Raw genomic sequence first — 25,094 nt, forward strand, 5'->3', positions numbered from 1 at the left:
CTTTTATCCTCTTGCTCTTTCTCTCTTCCTCTCTCTCTCTTCATCTTGCTCTTTCTCTCTTCCTTCCTCTTTCTTTTCCTTCTCACTCACTTCTCTCTTTCTCTCTTATTTTTTTCCTTCCTCTCCCTCCCTCACTCTCAGCCATTCCTCTCCTATTCCCTCTCTCCCTCTCAGCCTTTCCTCTCCTATTCCCTCTCTCACCCCCCTCACCCCTCCCTCCCACTTTCCCCCTCTTCCCTCCTTTCCCCCTCTTCCCTCCTTTCCCCCTCTCCCCCCTCTTCCCTCCTTTCCCCCTCTCCCCTCTTTCCTCCCTCTTTCCTCTCTCTCTCTCTCATATGCTAATAGTCAAATGAGGAACATAATCATGCTTTCATCCTGGAAGTAGGCTAAGGTCATCTGTATATGGTATGATTTCAGCACAAGTTAGATTCATTGAATACCAGAGGACTCTCCTCCATGTGGAGGATTTAGGTCTTGTTGCGTCATCCTGCTGGTCTTTGATATTTTCACTGACTGGGTTATGGTTTACTACAGGGTCTGACAGATAAATCCGTACAAACTTTGAAGAGGTTTTAAGCACTTAAAAAGTAACATATGGCAATTCTGATTGTTTCCAGATACTTCCATTTGTCTAATAATTTAGCCAGTTGTATACTAGCACCGGTGCAATAAACATTAAGCAATGGAACAAGCCAAACGTTCAGCCATATGCGAACTTCGTCGTGCGGGTCACACTCCTAGCGCCATAATAAGGATGCTAAAATACTCCAGACAAACTGTTTACGATGTTTGTAAACGTTTTGATGAGACCGGCGAAGACCAACGAGCTGCTCACAAGCCCAGAAGGGGCAGAATTCTAACACCTCGCTTTTTAGCTGGTCTCAAGAGAAGTGTCAATGCAAATCCAGCCTTACCATTATCGACATTGGCAAAGAAGAGAGGTGTCAGCACAATGACAATTCACAGAGCATTAAAGAAATTGGGATTAACCTCATTTTCACAAGGAAAAAGACATCTTTTGACACGAAAAATGAAAGAAATCCGCTTGACCAGGTGCCAAAAGCTGTTGAACTGGATGAAGTCGAATGGCTCAGTCATCAAGTTTTTTTCCGACGAGAAGATTTTCACGGTTGATGCGACTTTCAATAAGCGGAATGATCGCTGGATAGCCTCCTCATCCTCAGAGGTTCAACACAAGACAACGACGAAGAAACCAGCAAGTGTCATGGTGCTCTGTGTGGTGTCAACTGAGGGGGACATCTTCACTCACTTCTTCAACAACAAGGAGAGAGTCAATGCCGTTGTCTATTGCAAAGTTCTAGAAGAGAAAATAATACCCTGGATGAAAGATAAGGCTAGTGGCAACCAGTTTGTCTTCCAACAAGACTCGGCGCCAGCCCACACAGCGAAGAGGACCACCAACCTTCTCGAAGGGTCAAATGTGCAGTTCTGGAACAAAGAGTTGTGGCCCTCAAATTTGCCAGACCTAAACCCTTTAGATTATTATTTTTGGGTGCGAATTGAGGCCAAGGCATGTGACAAGCCACACAGAAGTATAACAACCCTGAAGACAGACATCAAGAAGGCTGTGGGTTCATTATCAAGTCTGAGATCATCAACGCTGTATCCAAGTTTCGTAAACGCGTTGAAAGCGTCATAACAGCTGAAGGTGGTTACATTGAATGAAATCATTGTTCTTATTGCCTTTTCTAAATACAGGTACACCTCACCTTACGTCGTTAATTGGTTCCAGGAGACACGACGTAAGTCGAAAAACGACGTAAGTCGAATTTGCTTACAAATAGGCTAGGTAGGCCTGGTGTAGCCTAGGCTAAACTGCCAATAGCCATTTTTCAGTACTTTATTTTACTTTTGATTGCATTTTTTATTAAACAAGGTTAATAAAAATCTATTTTAAGTTTCCAAACAGAACATTTATTTATCATTTTGTAATAAAGTATAAAAAAGTACCTGTACTTATTCATCAATACGTACAATTTGCTGTACTTTATGAATGCATTGTCAATTACATACGGTGAAACAAAACAAAAAACAAATAAATAAAAACTAGTTTAAGCTTACAATCATTTTGTAATAAGTGAAAAATTGAATAAAGTATTTTTAATTTACCAATGCAGTAAATACATTATGTCGATGTTTACGCGTTGCTATTTCGCGGTGCTGTACTTTATGAATGCATTTCAATAACATGCGGTAAAACAAAACAAAAAAGAAATAAATAAAAACTATTTCAAGCTTACATATAATCATATTGTAATAAGTGAAAAACTTTAATGTATTTTCAGTTTACCAAAGCAGTAGATACAATATGTTGATGTTTACGTTGTAGACGTAGATGGCTGTCGACATCAACATCAGCTGATTCTCGTCGTTCGACGCGTAAAAACTGGTCAAGAGTGCCTTGAACCGTCTTCTTGTTCTTTTCTTCAAGGATTAGATTATAAGGAGCAAAAGCTTCATAACAAGCCCCCATTATCTTGGAAAAGCGTTGAGCATTTGGATCCATATCCTCAAACATAGCAAGACCTTTTTCGATGTGTGCAAATGCTTCCTCCATTTTCTTAATGGTGAAGTGGCGTGGCTCAGATTCATCGTCCTCTTCTTCTTCTCTCTTTTGTTGCTCCTGAAGTTCCATCAAATCCTTGTTCGTCAGTAACTCCTTGTCTTTTTCAAATAAATCTGTGAAATCCTCTTCCTCCAAATTCATATCCAGCTCTTTGCTCATTGTAACCAAATCTTTGTTGACAACAACAGTATCGAAGCCCTTAAACTCGTGCACAAATTGCGGGCATAGCTTTTTCCATACACCATTCATAGCAGTGCTCTGAACATCATTCCATGCTGCTGCTACATTCTGTAAAGCTTTGTAGATGTCATATCCCTTCCAAAAGTCGCGAAGTGTGATAGACTCATCCATTTCAATTGCAGCTATTGCTTGCCGTAGCGTACGCTTCATATAATAACGTTTGAAGATAGCAATTATCCCCTGATCCATTGGCTGGAGAATAGACGTAGTGTTTGGGGGGAGGTATATGACGGTAATGTTGGGGTGAAAATCTGCGATGTTTTGTGGGTGGCCAGGAGCATTATCTAAGATAAGTAAAACCTTAAAAGGAATCCCCTTCTCCTTACAATACTTCTCTGCTGCTGGGACAAAATTACTGAAAAACCAATCTTCGAAAATAACAACAGTGACCCAAGCTTTTGAGTTAGCCATCCATATAACAGGGAGAGATGCTTTGGGTATATTCTTCAGGGCACGGGGGTTGTGTGCATGATAAACAAACAGAGGCTTTAATTTAAAATCTCCTGCACAGTTACCTCCCAACATTATGGTCACACGTTCTTTTGAGACCTTGTAACCTGGAATCGTTTTCTCTTCCTTGGAAACAAATGAACGATCTGGTAATTTCTTCCAATATAATCCTGTTTCGTCTACGTTGAAAATTTGCTCAGGAAGAAACCCGTTTTCTTCGATGATTTTCTTCAGTGTAGCAGGAAATTCCGCTGCTGCTTGTTCATCAGCTGATGCGATTTCACCTTGTCTTTTAAGGAAGTGATAATTTCTCCTGTTTTTATATCTCATAAACCATCCAGGACTTGCTTTGAAATCTACATCTTTCTCATCTGGATATTTTTCCTTTAGGTCCTCAAACAAAGACAACGCTTTTTCCTGAATGAGCTCTTGACTAAGATTCGCATTCTGACGATTCCTCCTATCAACCCAAATCGAAAGAAGATTTTCCATTTCTTCAAATCAAATATCTTACCTCTTTTCTTGTTGATGATCGTGTTCTTCATCAATGGGGCTTCAGATGTGACATGTGTTAAAATCTTGTCTTTATTATGCACAATCGTTGATACAGTTGTCCGACTTACTCCAAAACATCGTGCAATCGATACAACTTTTTCACCATTACAATGACGTTTTATCATTGCCATTTTCTCCTCCAGCGAAATAGCATGACGCTTAGCACTTTGACTAGAACTTTTCTTAGGAGGCATGGGGGCAAATATTACAGTTACAGGTGAATGTTAATGAGAAAATTGACAAAACTTGAGTAAATAGATAATAATCCAAAAGAATTGCGGGAGTGGAGACGCCGCTTACGGTAAATACGTATTGGCAGTACCGTTGCGATTATATGTTCTAGTGGACTAGGCCATACTACTTTATGGTATATATTTTAGCAGTTACTGAATCTTGATATAATTTTACATGCTTTTATTCTTATTTATTGTAACATGAATTGCTTGAAACGTTTTTTGGTGTTTATGCGATTCCATTATTGGCTGACCGACGTAAAGTCAAGTAAAACAACAACTTGAATTTTTTTCCATATTATTTTTGAAAACCGACGTATCTTCGAAAACGACGTAAGTGGAAACGACGTTAGTCGAGGTGTGCCTGTATACTGAAAATTTCATAACTCTGTTTATTATAACCCGAGATATTAATCTTAAAACATGTGATAAGAAGTACGGATTTATCTGTTAGACCCTGTACGTTCTGAATATCCTGTTCTTTGTGGGTCTTTAGATTTTTTAATTTGAGTCACCCATTGATATTAATAATTGTGGAGTGGTTACGGCCACATGCTGGCTGAGGATTGGTAACTAGTGTACTGTTGAAGCCCTGTTTGTGTAGATGTGCCCATGGTGACAAAGCTAATTATTCTTTGGCTTCTTTCATGTCACTAGCCATAACTATGAAGCAGTACATCCAATTTAGCCTTATTTTGCAAATCGCTTGGCCAAGTGTAAAGATGGTTGTAAATTAGGAAACCACACGAAATTGAGGCTAAGGTTTACTATCTTGAGCCTTACTATTCAAACAAATCTTTCCCTTGAATGTTGCTCATTTACCTTCCCCATTGTTGTCCCTTGATAACTGGGGTTGATATGGGGAGATGTGACAATAGTCAATTCTCGTACCCCATGAGAAGATCTAACCAGGAAGTACAAAAGATTGGAAGGTTAGTCATCACTGTACACATACTCCCAATTGACTCCAACTTGAGTAGATCCACAAAATCACTACATCCATTCTGTGCTGCATAGCAAATTCTTGTGCTGGAGCTTAACAGAAAAGAGGCCTGTCCAAATTGTAATGAGTTTGAGGAGTGTGTCAGGGACTTCAGTTCCTACAGCTAAAGAAGGGCCAACTTGATGTTGTTCCTATACTTCTTGCAAAGGAGTCTTGGGGCACATCACTTCCTCTGCTATCTCCACTGTCTGTTTGGGTTCTCAGATACTCCAAAATCTTGTTCCAGTCACTCCTGGACTTCCCTCTGGAACTTGCCCTATCCAGTCTGTGCCAATCTTCCAGTGATGGGGGGTCTGGAGGCCCTCAAGCAGGTCACGGTCAAGTGTAGGAATCTCCAGCAGTTTGTACCAGGCATTCAGTGTTCTTTTTAAAATTATGCTTGGTCTTTTGTTCATGTGTGTCATAAGTGTTTAACTTTCCTTTGTACATCTCTTGGTTGACATTCAGAGATATCAGGCACCTATCCTAAGGCAGCTTATCCAGTGTAAGGAATACACATATTTGGTTGCGACTTTGGCAGGGTTTAGTGTATACCTACCATTTTTTTTAAAGATGGTTGTCTTATATTCTGGTAGGAATGGGATTTCCTTTCTAGAAATCAAACGTGGAAATTTCCTGCTATGGCGGATTACCTTGTGTACTTACCAATGTCCCAAAACCTGGAAGTGGTTCAAATTCATCTTTCAATGGGACTTGACTTTTTTTAACTAGTGCCTACTGTTTAGCCATTCAATCATTCTATGAAGATAGCCCTTGTTACTGTCAGATATTGCTGATTGAGTGCCCCAGTTGGGAGTTCATTAGGTAGATCTTCCTTGAATGAAGGGGAAGGGGAGGCACTTGTGTCTTGGAGGAGGAAAGTACTTTCAGGCCAGAAGGTAACATTGTAAAATCTAACCATTCCCAAAAGTTTTGCTGACTGGAAACCTGTAGTTCAACAATAGACAGCGACAATCCTCAGGTCATTTGAAAGAATGCTAGGAAGAAATTGAACTGGTGTATTAGTGTGGGTCTGCCATCAGGAAGAGGAGGGTGAGAGAGAACTGTTGAAAGTTATTAACCCTATTGGTGAAGAAATGTGTAGGGGGATAATCAGGTTTTAAATATCACGGGCATAGTCAGGATGAGGAATGGTTGGGGTGGCTGTACATCCAGATGGAGATAAAGGTGCTAATGGATTTTGAAGATGGGCAGTGGGGATTTAGTTCTCTTAAGATGAACATATCCCAGGACCCAAAACAGGTACCTGTTGGCTCCAGAAAATCTTGTTGAATTAGATGTAAGATGTAATTATTTGACTACATTTATATACTAGAAAGATTAGGTTTGATTTTCATTGGTTTTATTTATGAATTGTGGCTTAATACTTTGAAGTTTTAATGTCTAATTTTTGTTATTTTGATCATTTCAATACTCAGGTTTTTTATTATTAGGCAGTATTTGAATTTATGTGATAGATTAATGTGGTGCCAGGATTTTTCTCTCTTCTCTCTCTCTCTTTCTTCTCTTCTCTTCTCGTCTTCTCCTCTCTTCTCTTCTGTCTCCGTGTGTGTGTTTATCTCTTACACATGCACACACTTTCACTTGCTTGTACTCTCTCTCACCATACACACACGCACACACACACAATCGCACCAGTTGCTTGTGCATCCTCCAGCCATGCACTAGCATGATTGTCTTGTTTTAGGTTATTCTTCTCCATTCACTTTTTATGGACTTGAGCAATTTTTAATTTCACTCATACATACATTTTCTTTTGGTCTTCCTATCATTTTGTTCCTTTCTGATTTTCACCACCATTGAATTGTATACTGTTCATGCTGATCTTAGAAGGGCACTTTTCTCCTCAAATTCTTTTTAACACTGCTTATTAACACGCATTCACCTTATTCATTCATTTGTTGTACATGCACACACACTCACTCTTACATTCATTAAATGGTCCAATTATGATGTTTTTACTCTATTCCACCAAGCTCAGTCCACAACAAACTCCCTCTCAGTAAGGAGTGAAGGTTTCTTCCATCTGAGAGATGGTAAAAAGACAGACTGACAATTGCCAGATAAAAATGTAGTGACAACTCCTTAGTTAATCAAGATTGACTCGCTGAGGAATGGAGGTTTTTGTCATCTGAATACAATTGTCTAGCATCAGCTAGAACTAAATTCTAAAGGGTACCAGCACTCCTCAGTTGGTTGAAATATTTTTTCACTGCTCATCTTCCTTTTTCCCCATACTTCTTGGGGTAGTCAGCTTTTTTGCATCCCCCAATCATGTATTCTCTTTTCACTGCAGTACCTCCTAGCATATTTTTAACTCCTTTACTAAGGTGATTGATATTGTGGGTTTTATTATGGTCAGAAATAAAAAATTTGATTCAGCTGGAGAACCAACTGAACACAATGGAATTCATTGATGCAGAATTCTATTTCCTTTTTTCCAAGTTGCCATGACAGTAACCATAATAAAATCTTGTGCATCACTTTAGTGAATGGATGTGAAATTACTACCTCTTCCACTATTACCCACTTAGTAATTTTTTCACCCATTCCAACTTCATACTTTTTTCACCTGTTCCAACTACCTTGTTCTTGCTGACACCCAACTTCCCCCTGTCATGTATCTTCTCTAATGTTGCTGTAGCCACTACCAGCCAGCTAGTCCACCAAGCCCATCCTTCCTTCACATTTTCATGGCTTCTTTAGTCATTTAAAAATATTTACAAGGTATTAAATGTTGACTCAAGATCGTCATGGTTTAGATAATTTTTATATTAAAGATAATAACCTCGGCCAAATGGTGAAGACTTCAGGAAGGAGGAGGGGCTAAGGGGACTAGGTGGCTGGTGGCGACTACAGTTCCTGCAGCTCGCTTTCACTGTCTCCCATCGGTACTACTGATGTATATAATACCGTTCCAGATCGTGGTCTGAACCGCATCAGATGCCGATGGATCATTATGGAAAAACAAGCACAGAAAGGAAGTTCGTTCATCAAGGCCTGTCTTATTGCTCGTGGGTGTGAGGAGGACTCACCTGAACTTCGCTGTGCAACTAATGCTGATTAGTAAACACAATTCATCAGCTGGATAGTTGATTTAAGCCCAATTGACTGCCATCTGCCTTTGGAAAATAGTGACAGATATGTAGTGTTATTTTGAAGTGTTATAAAAATACATGGGCAAACAGTGGATAATATAAATGCAGCAGTGGTTGTTATAGTTCTTGTGTTTTATCAGATATGTAGCCTTATTTATTCCTAATATTATAAAAATGGATGACGAAGTTGAAGGCACAGATGTTGAAAATTCGAAGACAGTAGTTTCTAATGAGACAGATTCTTTCGAAAAAGATGGAAAGCCGAGGCCTCCCCCAGTGGATACTGCAGTGGCCCAGAATGCAGCTGGAGCAGTTGCTGGGGGTGTTCAGACCCCAACATCTCAAACCCCACGTACTCCTGGAACATCGTCCAGATATGACACATATAGAGACAAGGAGAGAAAGATCGGACACAGGCGAGTGGGAGAAGGAGGCCAAGTTACGTACAAGAAAATTGGTACTTCCCAGCTCATGGGCTCCATTCAACTTGGAATCCAGCTTGCTGTTGGTGGTTTAGCAGGCAAACCAGAAGTCGACCTTCTTATTCAAGATTTTTGTGTTGTGGAGACCATCTACTTACCTTCCTCAGGAACTCAGTGTACCCCAGCACATCCATATTCTGATTATAGATTTAAGGTGTATGCCCCAATTGCCTTTAGGTTTTTCAGAGATCTGTTCAAAATTGCTACAGATGACTATTTAATATCCTTGTGTAATGATCCATTAACAGAATTAAGTAATCCAGGTGCCAGTGGCAGTATTTTCTATCTAACATTAGATGATGAATTCATTATCAAGACTGTTCAGCACAAAGAGGCGGAGTTTCTCCAAAAGCTTCTTCCTGGTTATTACATGAACCTCAATCAGAACCCAAGAACTCTATTGCCTAAATTTTTTGGCCTCTATAATTACCAGTGTAATGCTAAGAATATTAGGTTGATTGTGATGAACAACTTGCTACCATCTTCAATAAAGTTGCACCAGAAGTATGATTTAAAGGGTTCAACTTACAAGAGAAAAGCCTCAAGATATGAACGAAGTAAGAACTCTCCAACTTACAAAGATCTGGATTTCATGGATCATCATACAGAAGGAATATTGCTTGAAGCAGAAAACTATAAAGCACTTATTAATACTATTTCCAGAGATTGTCGAGTGTTGGCATCGTTTAAGATCATGGATTACTCCCTCCTTGTGGGCATTCATAATTTGGACCAAGCCATCAGGGAGAAATTACAAGGAAAAGAGAAAAAAGCCAATGGTAGTGATGGAGGCCCATCAGAAGAGGCTGATGCAGTAGAAGGCTGTGGAGCCTTGTCTAGGTCAAAATCGATAAATCGGCAAAAGTTGGTTGCCCATTCCACAGCAATGGAATCCATTCAGGCCGATTCTGAACAGGTTCAAGGTGCAGAACCAGTTCATGAAGAGGATCAATTACCACCGGGTGGAATCCCGGCATGGAATTCAAAAGGTGATCGTTTGCTTCTCTTTCTTGGCATTATTGATATTCTTCAAAGCTACAGATTAAAGAAGAAGCTAGAACACACCTTCAAAGCAATGATGTATGATGGGGATACTATATCAGTTCATAGACCCAATTTTTATGCTCAGCGTTTTCAGAAATTTATGGCTGAGACTGTTTTCAAGAAGATTCCTTCCCCCCTGAAACATTCTCCTTCCAGACGTCGTGGTCCCTCGTTAAAACTCCACAGGCCTGTGTCACAGTCCACCTCTGTCCCTCTCGCGTCAGCCACAGTAACTGGAGTTCCAGCAGAATTTAATGATGCTTCTCAAGGACAGGCATCACAGCATGATGGAGTTCCAAGGAGTAGTAGTGTAGGAGATGCAGCACATGCTCCAGTTGTGAGTGCTTCTGCTCGTGTCACTTCTACATCTAGTGGGATATCGGCCACTAAGAATTCCACCACTGTCACAACCCCACAGCCTTCAACACAGGTCAACTTACCATCAGTGCTTCAAGATCGTCCTATGTCCATCAAAAGCAGGGTGCCGCCTCCAGTGCTTCCTCGCTCTCCAAGGGGGTTTGGGCGTGGTGGGTCAACTGGAGGTTCCTTTACATTTTCCAGGGGTGGTAGTCTAATTTTAGGTACATCGGGGTCATCATGGGATGGAACTGCAAGTTGTAGGAGTGCCTCACTCTCAGAGTCCTCTACAGGTCGAACAATTACTAGCACATCAGCACGGGTGCATCACACACAGACAACCACTACAACACACGTCACTACTGTAGCAATCCAAGAAGATTGCAGTGATGTGGTTAGTGTGAGTGATATACAGTTGGAATCTAGGCCAGAGTCTAGGTCGACACTGAGTGTGGACTCGAGTGTGGGGCCAACAACTATGATTCGCACTCGCACAAAAACCCCCACATTGTCTGTGGAGGGCAGCACACCTACTTGGACTGAGGGAACACCCAGTTTTACTGAATCATCCTCCAGTGGAGAATTAGATATGTAGTGGGGTTAAAATAAAGTATCTAGCTTGCAAATTGTTTCACAATCCTTCCATTACCCAGAAAATATATAGTTCCCCACCCACACACACACACAATTTCCTTCCCCCTGGACCATTCCACATTATTTTCTTATTTCATTCCTTTCATATTTTCATCTATGAATACTGATCAAGTATAGTGATGACACACCTTTTAACTCCATCTCACTTTCACTCTGAATCACATCTACCTTTATTGTATGTTTACTGCTCTCTGCTTTCCTTACTTTTTATTCTCGCTTTTCCATATTTTTTCCACATTGTTCTCACATAATGTAAGCTTTCTCTAGATCCATGAATGCCATACAGCTCCTTCTTGCATTGTATTATTAGTAGTAGTAGTATTATTGTTTAAAAAAATTATATATAATAATGCATTCTTTCTATTAGTTAACACTTGATCATTGTAGCTTTTCTCAAACAACCTCCCCTTCATTTTCAGACCTTATTTCTTCGTCACCTTAATATGTCTACATTTTTCCTGAACATTGTCTAAATGCTGATCAAGTGAAGTCAGTTGGTACATTGGTGCTTTCCTATCTCTTCTTCATATAATAGGCCTACACATTTTTCCCGTTCATGAGAAACTTGCACACTGAAAATCCTTTGCCACCATATAGTCACGTTTCTTGTTCATTTCTTGTTTACCATCTGTTCCTGGCACCCAAGAAGACAGGTAAGAAAAGTTTGATTCAGAAATGACATGAAGGAAAGGAGAAATTAAAGATCAACAAGGAAATGGTAAAGGTAGTATTGGTGTTTGGAGTGGAAAAAGAAGGCAAAAATATTGTGCAGGGCATTGGGGAATAAAAAAAAATGCTTGGGAATTTGAACATACATATACCAAATGCTTTTTTTCCCCTGACACGGGGGGGGGGGGGGAATTAGAAAGCATGCATTAAATTTGCTGGTAGAAATTGTGCACAGGGGAAATGGGATTTATTTGAAGACTGTATTGATGCTAGTAAGTTCGAGTGGAAATTTTTATCCTGAGAAGGGCAAGTGGTGACTTCTAATCAGGAGAGATTGGACTTCAGTGTATGGACCTAATTGTAATCAAAGTGAGTGTGTGATTCACCACAGTCTTGGATCATAAGTTGAACTCTTGCTTCATGGCTGTTAAACTCCTGGATGATAAGCTGAGAGCTCTTTAAGGTCAGATCTATGGGTAATGCTGTGACCTTGCACACACACTGAATTCCTTACTCACCAAAGTTGGAGTGCTGGCTTGCAGTGCAGCAATGCTGAAATATTTAGCCCTGGGCAGGACTATAACATAGATTCTTGAATTAGTGGTCAAGAGCAGTACCACCGCACCATTGAGCTAGGTGTGTGTTTGTGCCTGTGAGAGAAAGAGGTAGGCACAACCCTGTCTCTATCTCTCCCTCTCTCCCCACTTCCTCCCCTTTCTCTTCTCTATCAATCAGTGTACTCACCTCAACTGCAACTACACAGTGACATGACCATATACTTGAAGAATGCTACACAAACAAGCAGCCAACCAAGTCTTAGACAAACTCACCAACCAAAGATCCCTGCAAAATGACACCTCACCCTAAAGCTTAAAAAAAAAAAAAAAAAAAGGGCTACTTCCCAAGACATTTCAATGTTCTCAATTTCTTTCCATCTTTCAATGTTTTCAACTTCTTTCCATCTGCAAACACGGTGCAATGTTTATGACCTGACCATTTGCCATTGAAGATCACCATAGAACTAGCAAAAAAGTAAAAAAGAAAATAAATAGATAAATACAACAAAGTAAAGGTCCGAAGGTATGGGAGAAATGGAAAATGATTGATAGAACTGACAACTGGGGTTCTCGTTCTTAGATAAAAGCCATAGAAAGGGACACAAATATTATATTTGAATAAATAATATAAATTGTGGTTCCTGTGAGTTATTTGTAAACTGTAATTAGGGTTTCTTTCAGCTGACCAAATCTTGTTTACCACTGATCTTGGTATATTCAATTTCTTGTTCTTGCTGTAAGGTCTGTGATGTGTGACTGAAGGACTTTTATGAAATGTGAGGCTTAGGATTTTGAGTATTTTCCAGGGACAAAGATCCTCTCGGTTTGCTGTCTAGAGTATGCAGTGTTAGTGATGAATCTGTGATACTCCCATTCTTTTTTTATATCGGCCATGGCTCTAGTTCATCTAGTTGTTTTATTTTATTTTTTATTAATTTATTTTAGTTTTAATTTTATTTATTTCTGTTGTGCTGTGCTTTGCTGTGCTATGATGGTTAGGTCATCTACACATACGAGCTTGTGCACAGGGTGCCTTCAGTGGCAGTTCATCAATCCATTGTCCCAGATCTCTCCTACAGGAGACCCACAGCATCCAGGTAACTGACAACAGCTACAGGATTGTCCCATAGGGGGCTCAAGGAAGAAAAATAGAGTTGCTGTCTAGGAGGGGGCGTCTAAGATAGTGTTTAGCATCTGTGATGTTGTATGTGGGGAGGTTAACATTGCCAGGCCTATTCTGTGCTTGTATTGTTTCGGTGCCAGATGGCAACCTGAATATAGTCATGCTAATGTGCTTTGTGCATCTGTTCCTTCAGTTCATTTATATGAACCAAGAACACAGTGGGTACTAGTACTGACCCATGTGTGACTCCTACTAGTTACTTCCCTCCATCTTTGACTACTTTTTGTGTTTCAGTTTTCAGAAAATCCTGTCCATTCTAGGCAGCTTATCAGAGTCCTCCAGGGTGTTCGTCTCGATAGTAGTTATTATTTTTATTTTATTTTTTATTTTATTTTCCATCTCAGCCATGTTGTGAAAAGCTTTTGTGTTCATCCACATTTTTGTTTTATTGGGTAACAAAGTATTTGTGACCAACATTCCCAGATTTTTTTAATTTCCTTTTCTAACTAGCTAGTTTCTCCAGAAAGATTCATTAATGCTCTTTTAAGCTTTTACCCATTTCACATACTGTTCATTTCTTTGTGTTATGTGAGAGTATTGCTCCTTGGTAGGGTGGCTGATACTCTTTTGAATCAATTTTTTGAGCTAGGCAGTTGTTTTGGGTTGCTCAACATAATCTACTTGCTGAGTTAGTTTATCATTTCTTCCTATTGTGAATACTTTTTCTGATCGTTTATGCTATTATATGTCTATAGTTACCACAACTTTCTGGAGTTTTTGTTGAATTCCCCCATCACTTGGATAATATTTGTGAAGAATGTGCCTGAGTGGCCTCTGAATCAATGTTGGTTGAAGGAGGTTGGTAATTTTGTTGCAGTTCCTTTTGCTACTAATCTTTCCATCAGCATATAGTAGTGAATTTGGTCAGTAGGATGCATATTTCTCCAAGTGGCTTGTATGGGCAATGGGTGAGATGCAGGGATGACCCATCATCCAGGAGGAGCCAAGATAAGAGGGAGAGAGGGGGAGTATGTGGGGATGAAATGGATGGGAGTGGGTTTTATGCCTGTTTTTTTGCTACCTCCCTTGTAAGGGGGGAAATAGCCATTGGTATATGTATATTGTATGGTTTGATATGGGTATTTTGTGGGAGTTTTTCCAGATAGCCAGAATTTTATTATGTATTTAGTTGTGGTTGACAATATCAGTGAAGGCTTTATTACTCTTGAGATGAGATGTTTTTGGAGAATGTTTGAAATCTTGTTGGGGCCCTCAGGATGGGAGAGTTTGGGTTTCTTTGCCTCCTCTATATCTTTGTTGGTAAATGGAGATATAGCATGTGGCTGATTGGATTTCTCTCCTCCCCCCCCCTCTCTCTCTCTCTCTCTCTCTCTCTCTCTCTCTCTCTCTCTCTCTCTCTCTCTCTCTCTCTCTCTCTCTCTCTCTCTCTCTCTCTCTCTCTCTCTCTCTCTCTCTCTCTCTCTCTCTCTCTCTCTCTCTCTCTCTCTCTCTCTCATTTTGACTGGGTACAATTAAAATCTTAAGTATTCACTGCTTGTAGTTTGTGCTGTTAGCACCTTGTATGGGGACTAGGTGGTGGAGAAAATAGAAATAGCAGTGGGAAGAGAGAGAGACAAAGTAATGGGGAGAGAATAGACTAACTAGCACATTTTGGTTCATGGAGAGATTATATTCAGTTGCAGTACATGAAGCAAACAAAAATAAAGATCTTTGAATTGTTTTATTACCCTTCAAATCCCATGAATGGTGTTGTCATAATATTAAAAGATACGAGAAGAAAGCAAGATAAAAGGAAAAAATGAGGCAAAAACAAATCTGATAAAAAATTAAAATGGAAAGCAATATTTGAAGGGGCAGAAAAATTCTTAGCAAAATATGAAGAAAGAAATTTAAAATCTTACTGAAACGTGTTGGAAGAAAAAATCTATAGGTTAAGCATTAATGGTTTCACTGTAAACTGTCACACAGTAGCTTGTATCATTCCTTGTGTCCTCCCATAAATCTTTCTTTGAAGAAACTATTGACTATGCTGCAATAGTGCTGAACATTTCTGTCACAGGCTTGTAGGAGGGGATGAGCAATATTCAGTTGTCAGTTCTTCATGTAAAGGAGGAAAATGTAGGTAAAATCTAGAGGTTGTGGGCACAATTCAGAGACTAGGTGTCAGCTTCTTGGGTCTGTGCCTTTAGGGGGAAGTTGTTGACATGTTGAAGATGAGCAGCTGAAATGGTTCTGATGTTCATCTTGGAAGACCACCACTACCCCTCCCACCCCCCACACAAAATAAATGTAAGCAGAACAGGTAGTACAAAAGTAAAGAAGAATGTTGAAGGAAAGATTGGAAGAAACAAACATCAGGAAGAGACCGAAATGGATAGGGGTAAGGATGTAAATGTATCCACTCTTGAATCTATTGTTCCACAGGGCTCTCCGGTGCCATTGCTATTGCCATGAACTTACACAATTGACTGAACGTGTTGACACTGGTTGGAGTTGAATGAAACTTGGAATAGCATAGTGATATAGTCTGTCGAACAATACATGATTTAAAGTGTAAATATGATAATTGGAAATCTAGAATAAAGATAAAGTTGGAACTGTATATGGGTATGAGGTTAGGTATGAAAAAATTGGAGAGATGGGACCCAATGAGCATTGCTCCTTTCCTATGTACTACAATCAGGTGAGAACACGCCAACCCGGTAGATAAACCATACGAGGAAACACTAAAACCACTGGGTCTGTCAACTTTGAAAGATTGAAGAGGAAGAAGTGATATGATTACAGTAATCAGGTCACTAAAAGGGATAGATTGCATTGACCAAAGAAATTTTTATTAAAGATGGGAGGGATTTAGAGGTCATGGGAACAAATTAAGACCAAATGTCTAAGGGGTGTGAAGGAATACATTTTCCATATAGATGCATAAATATCTGGAATAGCTTAGGAAGTGATATAGCCCAAGCTCAAACAATACACAAATTAATCTAAATATGATAATTGGAAATCAAGGATACAGATTAAATTTTAACCATACTTGAATTTGAGTTTAGTTAAGTAGAGAATAGGAAATGGGACTGTTGCTCCTTTTCCTGTACACTACATACATGTACCAAAGCTTTTTTACCTCTTCCAAGGGAGGTAGCCAAAAAGGAAAAGGCACAAAATCATTCCCACCCATTCCATCCCTGAATACACTCCACACCCCTCCACCCTCCCTCTTATCTTAGTACCTCCTGGATGATGGGTCATCCCTGCACCTTGTCCACTGCCCTGGGTCAGAAGCAGGTAAATACACACTGCAGATGACTCAAAAATCATGAGTGAAAAACATGAGGACAATAGACACTTATGAAGGGATGTAAACACTTGTTTTGCATGGAGCCAAGAAAGAAAATGAAGTTCATTACCATAATATGCAAAGTACTGGAAATGGGCAATAGTGACAAAATACCATCCTAAACAATTCCTTGGGAAGTGAACCCATCACAAAAGCAAAAGGGGAGAAAGATTTAGGAGTATTGGTAAAAGACATCCTGTCACCTGATAGACATATCAGCAGGATTGTGGGAAAGACATACAGACTGCTACAGAAGATTAAAATGGTGTTTCACTGTATGGATGCATAGATGATAATTTTTTTTTTTTTTTTTTTTAAAGAATTCCTGATCTTCCTGAGACTAATATGCATCAGTATTATGGTCTCTGCACAGAGTGAAAGATATAAGCAAGATCGAGTGAACACAAAGGGTAACAACCAAACTGTCCCCCCCCCCCCAGCCTGGCAGATAAACCATATGAAGAATAATAGAAAAAGAGATCAGATTAAAGATGGTAGAGCTCTAAGATGTCATGGGAGCAAATCATGAAAGACCACACGCCTAATGGATATGAAGAAAAAGTTTTCCATATAGATGCATAAATGGATGGAATAGCTTGGAAGGTGATATAGCCCAAGATCAAACAAAACACTAGTTCAAATCTAATGATGATAATTGAAAATCAAGGATATAGATTAAGTTGGAGCTGTGCATGAATTTGAGGCTAGGTATGACAAGAAATTAGAAAATAGATGGGACCTAACGAGTGTTGCTCTTTCCCTGTATACTAAATTATGTAAACTTGTTCGGACATGCACACACTTGTTTATTTTGAGTGTTTTCCTTCTGTAAATTAACAATATTGTTTGGAAAACTGACAATAAGAAATTGAGGCCAAAAAAGGGTGGAAATAGCATTCCAGGTTACAAAACCTTACCATTGAAGGTAAGTGGATTTGCAAGCGAGCTGATTGTGTAAAATCTGCGTTTCTCCCACATGCCAAATTTTCATGATTTGAAGTAGAAGCTTGAGCAATAAAAAGCCACAGTCTTAATTTAGGGAAACTGAAATTTATCTACTTAAAAAGAAAATAGGAATTTTGACAAGTGAGAGTATTAATCTCATTACCATAAAGGGAAACAATGTTTTCATAAAATCAAATGAGGAAAGGTTAATGAATTGATGGATGTGTGGAAAGGTTGGTTATCAGGCCAACGGGAGGATGCAGTAAACTTTAAAGATCATGCAGCAGAAGAGAATGTGTTTAGTATAGTTAAGGTTAAAGGGAATCTCTTGTCAGAGATGTAGTTGATTGTGATAATGGTTAGCATTTATCATAATGGAGGGAATACCCAAAACCTGAAATGCGAAATGTCTGAAATTACTTGTATGAATGCAGCTAAAAAATCTAAGAGTAATCTTCAAATATGTCAAAACAAACTAATCGGGACCGTTTTGAAAATTCATCCACATACTCATCTAGATTATACGCATTTTAAACTGTTAAATTGGTTACCTGTTGAGAAACGTGTTGCTCAGTTAAAGCTTAATCATGTTCACCAAATTGTGAACGACTCTTGTCCCAGTTATTTGTCAGAAATGCTCGTTCCCTGAGAACTCGTTCTAGTAGGTCATCTGTCAATGTACCTAGGTTTAATAGTTCGTTAGGGAAAAGTACTTTCAAATACACTGGTGCTATTGCTTGGAACTCTTTACCGACCAACATTTAATCAATTGTATCTAAAAGTAGTTTTAAAAAATCAGTTAAATGTTATCTTTTAGACACTGTTCTCTCTGAAGAAAATAGTTTATATGTTTAATTTACACTTCTTATAATCCTAATTTACACTTCGTATAACCTAGCTTTTCTATGATAATCCTTTCCTAATTGTAATATGAGGACCACAGTGGAAAGTCTTTTGACTTTCTGTGCCATCCTCGGATGTACAATTATATATACTGTGTATAATATTGAGTATTGTATGTATTGTACTTATTGTATGTATGATTGTATCCGAATAAAATTCAATTCAATTCAATTCAAAGCTGATCAAATTAAAGATGGATTTAGGTTATGTTGGTGTATGAAAGATGGCTTGTAACTAGTAAAATTTGTTTGTGATAAGCCATACCAAATGAGGTAATTGGCAAATCTTGGGAATTGGCAGCCAAAGACAAGTTTAAAAAAAACTGGATAAAGAGAAATGCTACTTGTGTTGAACAAGCAAAAGACATGGAAATTTTAAAAGAAAGCAAAGGACCAAAAAATGAGGAAGAAAGGAAGAACAGTTTCTGTCAAAGACAGGAAGGATATAGAAAGAAAGAATAATGATGTAGCTTGGGAAATAATACAGTGAAAAAGTAGCCTATGCTAACTTGGTTTACTATGAGTTGGATTGGGAATAATATTGATGATAAACAAGACCAATATTTTTTGCATAGAGGAGACCAATCTTCCAAGAAATGTTGATCTAAAGGAAAGGTTAGACACAACTTAAAAATATATATATCAAACAAAATAATATAGTCCTTGTGGGAGACTTAAATTGCAACAAATTCAATTGGGAGTAGGAAGAAAGTGGTAAGGCAGATTTTTTGGATGATACCCTGTTAGACATAGCAATAACCCAGCAGGTAAAGGATGTGATATTTGTAAGAGTGGATGATCCCAAGCGGTGGGACTTTGTACATAACCAAAGAACTAGACTTTGTTGGTTCATTGAAATATCTTTGTCCTTTAGGAAAATGTGACCATGTAACACTTGAATTTCAATTGGTAGGTGGAGAAATTGAGCCAAGGAACAAATTTTTACAGACAAGGTAGACTTAGTTTTGGAAAGGGGGACTTCCTATGTTGAAGAAATTCTTTGGAGAAGCTCATAAATCATACCAAAACTAAGGAAATGGAAAATAATTATTTTACAACTTGGGGGTTAGCAAAAAAAACAATGAAAAATTAATTAATAAATGATAATAATAAAGGAAAATATCAGCTTTGAGAAAATGGAGAATCATCAGAGGAAGCATGCAAGCAAGCTAGAAAGGACTACACAACCCATTGAGAGGAGGAATTTTTTTTTTATAAGGTTATCCATTTATGCCAGTCTGAACCAAAACTTACTGGTTTATATATGGTAAGTTGAGACTAATTTCTACAGTTGGGTGGTGAGATATTTAAGGTTTCTACTCTGGCAAAGATACTGAACAAGTTTTCTATCCAGTTTAACAAGTGGGAGCAGTTTTGTAGAGAAAGAATAGGTGAATAATATGTACTTAGAGGGTATATAGACATAAATGAGAATTGTGCTCAATCTTTTGGGATGTTTGGATGTGAGGATAACTTCAGGGTCTGATAGGATATGAAAATAGACATTTAAAGAATACAAGGAGCAGGTGCCAGACAAAATACAGTCTGTTCACTGGAAAAAGGCTAACATGGATCCAATTTATAAAGGAGAGATCCCTGAATTACAGACAGCTGTCAATGACCAGCACAGTTGTGAAATTATGTAAAAGAATTGTGAAAGATTGGTGAGTGTCGGCACCTTGAAGGGATGAAGATTTTGACAGTCAATTTGGCTTCAGATTTGCAAGATCATACATGTTGGACCCGTAAATTTTTACAAGTAGTTGATCAGTTGTAATAGAATGCTTTGAAGGGTTTTGATAAAATACCCATCAAATGGTAAACTACTCAAATGTATGAAGGGGAGATATATAACAGTAGTAAAGAATAATATGTCAGTTCATCATTGCCCTCTATCTGTCTCCCAAGAATCTACTAGCATCTGTAATGTTTCTTACAGATGTTAATGAAATGATGGAAGATATAACAAACTATGACAATATGTTTATAGATGATGCAAAGATTGTGAGAGGAGTTTTGAAAATTGGCACCTTGGTTTTCGGTATTTCAGGACCACCAAATGTTAAAGATGAAGACGTTATTGACAAAGAAGTCTCCTTTGAGATAGAAGAAAAACTAGAGGTCATTGAAAGAAAATGAAAGATAAGGTGTCTGAAAAATGTTAGATTTTTCAGATCGCCAATTACTGAATAAAGTATGTTATAGGAATAGTTTTATTGGGAGTACAAAAGTTCTTGTCGCTGGGAATTGGTTTTCTAAGCTAAGAGCCTTTGTCTGAAGGGATTCCTAAGATCTGTAATTTTCCTTATACAGACCCACCATGCCTTCTGACGCCAAAAAGAAGCGCGAGCAGAAGAAGAAAGAGGCAGCCAAAGCTCGAGGTGCTGGCAAGAAAGTGCAGAAGGAAGACACCAATGTAAGTTGTCAAGTGAATGATTTTTCACAAGTTAATCACAAAGGTTGTTTTGGTCCTAGATTTTGTCCATATAAAGTCAAAAATTATTTCTTTAGTATGTGTATTTTGTATGCATATGATGAAAGGAAATATTATTTAAACTCTCCTTCACCAGGTGTTTTGAAATATCGTGTGTTTAACTTTTAATACAGTTTGAATATTAACTTTTTAATACAGTTTGAATATACTTTTTACTTGTTTTGAAGGATGGGAGCAAGAGCAGTCCATCTGAATCAGCCAAAGGATCACGTGAAACCACTCCAGCTCTGAATGGTGTCTCCAATGGCAATTCTGAAAACTTGAGCGCTGAAGGTAGGATTCTTGTTTCAACTTGGTGTACGTGGATACAACTCTCATTGTATTGAATAGTCGGTATATAGTCGGTCATATAATTTTTCCTCATCATCATCTACAATGGTTGTGCACTTAAACCACCGTGAGTACACTCATTTTAAGTAACTTTTAACTTCATAATTGAGGCACATATTGATCAGGGGTGTTGGGAATGGATTCTAGATCTTAGTTTAGAACCAGTACTCATAATTTTCAGTGTTCAGCTTACTTTTTCAGTACCAATTAGTCTAAAGAAGTTTGTTTCTCCACCAAAGTCACAGTTGATACAGGTCTTGTGCCTAACGGTTAACCACTTCAGTATGACTCAAATTCTCACACATGGCATCAGCTGCCAAACGTACTATTCATCACACTACTCCCAATATAAAATACAAAGCCACTGCTGTGATACTTGTTCTCTTTTGTGTTATCAATACAGTTCACAGAATCCGGGCGTAACTCGTGTACACTTGCAAAAATATATATAATCAAGATGCTGACGCTGGCATCCTTGTGTACCTACTCACTCCTCGTGACATCTACATGGGTCTCATTGTACTGAAGTGGTTAAATGCTAGCCTCCGGGGATTTCACCTTTAATTGAAGTCAGGGTGTTGATGGATTATAAAAATGGACGGCAAGGAGTTCATTCTTCTCCAGTGACCACATTGCAGGACCACTATGAACATGCACACATCATTGGTCCCAGGGTGGGGGATATTGCATAATTTAGAAATAGTGCTTGTAGAAGGTGAATTCTTTATTGTTGTATTTCATTTATTAATTTTTTTTATTCAGATATTGAAATGTACTTATTGGTGAATTTATGGTATTTACAGAACTTCTTTGTCAAAAATTGGAAGAAGACCTTCGCATTGCTGCAGCTGCCAGGTCTTGTACTGGTGTATTGGGTATCCATCCTAGGGCAAGAGATATCAAGATTGACAACTTCTCCATCACTTTTCATGGTTCGGAGATGCTGCAAGACACAAAATTGGAATTGAACTGTGGCCGAAGGTAATTGTTTCGTGTTGAGAATTTTCCCATTCAAAACCTAATGTAGGGGAGTATGGTGGCTAAGAGGACAAGGGCACTGACGTCACTCTGTATACCAAGATGTTCTTCCCCCTTGTGAGGGAGGTAGTCAGTCAAGGCATGCACCCACTCACCCATTCCACTCCCTATGTTTCCGTCTCATCTTAGCTCCTCGTGGTTGGAGGGTCATCCCTGCCCACTGCCCAGGTCAGAAGCAATGCAGCAAGACACAGCACAACCATAGCAGGGCTGCTCCACTTAAACAGCAACCCTCCCTCTTTGACCCCTTGTGTGGAAAATAGAGAAAACAGGGAGAAATCCCTTCAGGGATGCATCAAAATATCATCCATAATAACCATTCTCCACTTACCCTTATCCCTTGCCCTCTCCTTTCCCTGCTCAACAGTCATTCCCCATGAGCTCAAATCCCTTTTCACCCCTCCCATCCATCTTAGATATGTGGAGCAATAAACTAGGTGGTTTGCAGTTTATCAGGAGGTGCAGCTCTTGACAGCTGAAACTGGTTCACCCCCACAGCTTCATTTACATGGTGACCCTCCTTCCTTATCTTCCCCCATAGAATTACTCCACTTATATTTGTCCCTTTTTGCACCCCACTGGAACCTTTATTTCTTTTCTCTCTGTATATATGCCAAGATAAAAGGGAGGGAGGAGGGTGGAGGGGAGTGGAATATATAGGAAATGGAATGGGTGGGAGTGTTTTCTATGCCTTTTTCTTTTTTGGCTACCCCCCCGTGTAAGGGGGGAAAAGCCTTTGGTATATGTATGTATGTATATATGCCAGGGCTTCTCCCATATAAAGGCACACTCCCATTCCTACCCATTTCATTCTCGTCCACCACCCTTGTTACCCTTGTATCTAAGCTCCTTGTGGATGGAGTGTCATTGGTTGTTTATTTTAGACACACTTTTAACAATCTTGCTAGCCATTGTACTATAACTATGACTCCCCGTGTCAGATCCTCCATGTTCCTAATATTTAACCCAAGTACTTTACCAGTTTTTGTCTCTTTAATACTTTTTGCACCTCCCTATTGCCTTTTATGTTCAGTAAATCCCATCTTCCCTTGTCACCTTCACTTCCATTAGTATCTGCCTTTACCTTCTCTATCTGAATTCTCCCCTTACTCTTTATTCCACTTTCTTCAAAAACTTTTTTTTATTCTTTTCAAAATCCTCCATCAAACACCTACCCCACTTTGCATCCATTTTCCTCTTAGTCAGTTTGCAGCTATTGACATGGAAATAGTTCTGCACCAATACAACGTAGACAACAGTCCAAATTTTCATCTCAGAGGTATCTGTAAGAGGGCGCTAAGGCTTTTGCCAGCTCTTGTGGAGTATGGGTTTTCCCACTTGGTGAAACTTAGGGCATTTATTATTATTTTACAATACTTCCCTCTTAGCATCCTGCAACTTGCATTTCACTTACACCCTCTTGAATCTCTACCTCTCGTATGCTTCCCAATTTCTTTTCAAACAAACCTTAGATGTTTGCTTCTCTTTTTAGTACCACTGCTCCAAACTCATCTTCCTACAATGTTACTACCTCTCTTGTTCCCATCTTTCTCTTCCCACTTGCACACTTTAGTACTTCCTCCTTGAAACATCCATTCTTCCTCTACTTCAGTTTTGTTTCTCCTGTATCCCTCACTATATATATATATATATATATATATATATGTATATGTATATATATATATATATATATATATATATATATATTGTTACGAATCTCGCTCACATATCTGACTTGCAATAGATTAAGTATGTGAAATGAGTTCCCAAGACCCCATGTCTTTGGGATAACTCAAATAGAAATTGTAAAGTTGTCAGACTCGTAACACATAGTAAGAGTGAATGGGTGACGGAGTTCCCAAGACCCCATGTCTTTGGGATAACTCCAATAGAAATTACAAGGTCGCCACTTGATTTTATATTATCATAAAAATCAAGAAAAATGAAACGCACAGATAACGTTTAACACTATTCATTAAAGTTAATAGGATTACATGAAGGATTACAATCACTGAATATTCAAGTGAGTAAATAAGTTTCCATTCAAATGAGTAATTAAGTTTCAAAAACAGAAGATTCCCGCTCGAAAACTTTTAACGGGGGTGAAAGAAGATTAATTAATTAATTAATACTTTACCAACTAAAAACACTGTCTAAGTCACTACCATAAACATTTCACACCACTACATGAAACACTAGATGACCCTAGCTGAGTTAATTATCTTACGACTAATACAGGGGGAGTACAGAGGACTTCAGCCGACGACCCCTTCGAGGCGACACCTTTACATCGTACCCTCTACTCTAAAACTGATTCTTCTGACGCTCAAGGCGCTCTGGTTCTCCTTCAAAAACCCTCTGATTGGCCCATAGGAATTGCGTCTATGGTGGTTGAACCTCATTGGTCAATTAACTAAAAACGTTCTCCTTCGTTCTAGGCTGAGTGTTAGAACAAATACTCCATTGTATGGATGGACCTCCTTCCCACGCCTCCTCAGTGGCACCCCACTTGATTGCGAGGCGCCGTTATCCAAGCAATAAAATATTCCCGTCTTACATATATGGGAATATATGTGACACCTCCCACTTTAAGGTTAAAAAAAAAAAAATCTTGAAAATATATATTTTTTTCGTTTATATACTTGAGGGAGAATATACTTACAATATCAACAGGCAATCGGCTACCACATTGTCTTCCCTCGTACATGACGAACATCTAAATGATACTCCTGCAAAAACAAACTCCACCTGGTTAAACGGAGGTTCTTATCTTTAAACTTGTTAAGGTACTTCAAGGGATGGTGGTCTGTGAAAACCGTTACCTGGGCACCAACATGGACATGCACAACAAAATACTTAATTGCTAAGATCATTGATGGCAAACCCTTTTCTTTGACACTCTTAGTAACACAACGGAATTATAAGTCTTAGTCCACTGGAACTTTGTTCCTTCCTCAATGATAGTCACTTAT

At 38.8% G+C, this 25,094-nt stretch overlaps 2 protein-coding genes across 3 annotated transcripts in view; both read left to right on the forward strand.

The window, feature by feature from the left end:
• PIP5K59B (Phosphatidylinositol 4-phosphate 5-kinase 59B) overlaps window positions 1–10,675 on the forward strand; it is a 20,413-nt gene extending 9,738 nt beyond the window's left edge. Inside the window, exons 2-3 of one of the 2 annotated variants that reach the window (XM_076199873.1) lie at window positions 5,295–5,392; window positions 7,990–10,675. In XM_076199873.1, coding sequence (XP_076055988.1) covers window positions 8,341–10,644 — 2,304 coding nt within the window. In that variant the 5' untranslated portion in view covers window positions 5,295–5,392; window positions 7,990–8,340 and the 3' untranslated portion in view covers window positions 10,645–10,675. The remainder of the gene's footprint in view (window positions 1–5,294; window positions 5,393–7,989) is intronic. The other variant, XM_076199872.1, reaches the window with a different exon arrangement.
• LOC143034028 (ATP-binding cassette sub-family F member 2) overlaps window positions 1–25,094 on the forward strand; it is a 50,565-nt gene that overhangs the window by 9,709 nt on the left and 15,762 nt on the right. The window contains exons 2-4 of the mRNA XM_076199875.1: window positions 20,574–20,676; window positions 20,922–21,027; window positions 21,888–22,065. Coding sequence (XP_076055990.1) covers window positions 20,581–20,676; window positions 20,922–21,027; window positions 21,888–22,065 — 380 coding nt within the window. The 5' untranslated portion in view covers window positions 20,574–20,580. The remainder of the gene's footprint in view (window positions 1–20,573; window positions 20,677–20,921; window positions 21,028–21,887; window positions 22,066–25,094) is intronic.

The sequence above is a fragment of the Oratosquilla oratoria genome, chromosome 16, assembly GCF_046742065.1.
Source record: "Oratosquilla oratoria isolate Oo_2021 chromosome 16, ASM4674206v1, whole genome shotgun sequence".
Classification (NCBI taxonomy): Eukaryota; Metazoa; Arthropoda; class Malacostraca; order Stomatopoda; family Squillidae; genus Oratosquilla; species Oratosquilla oratoria.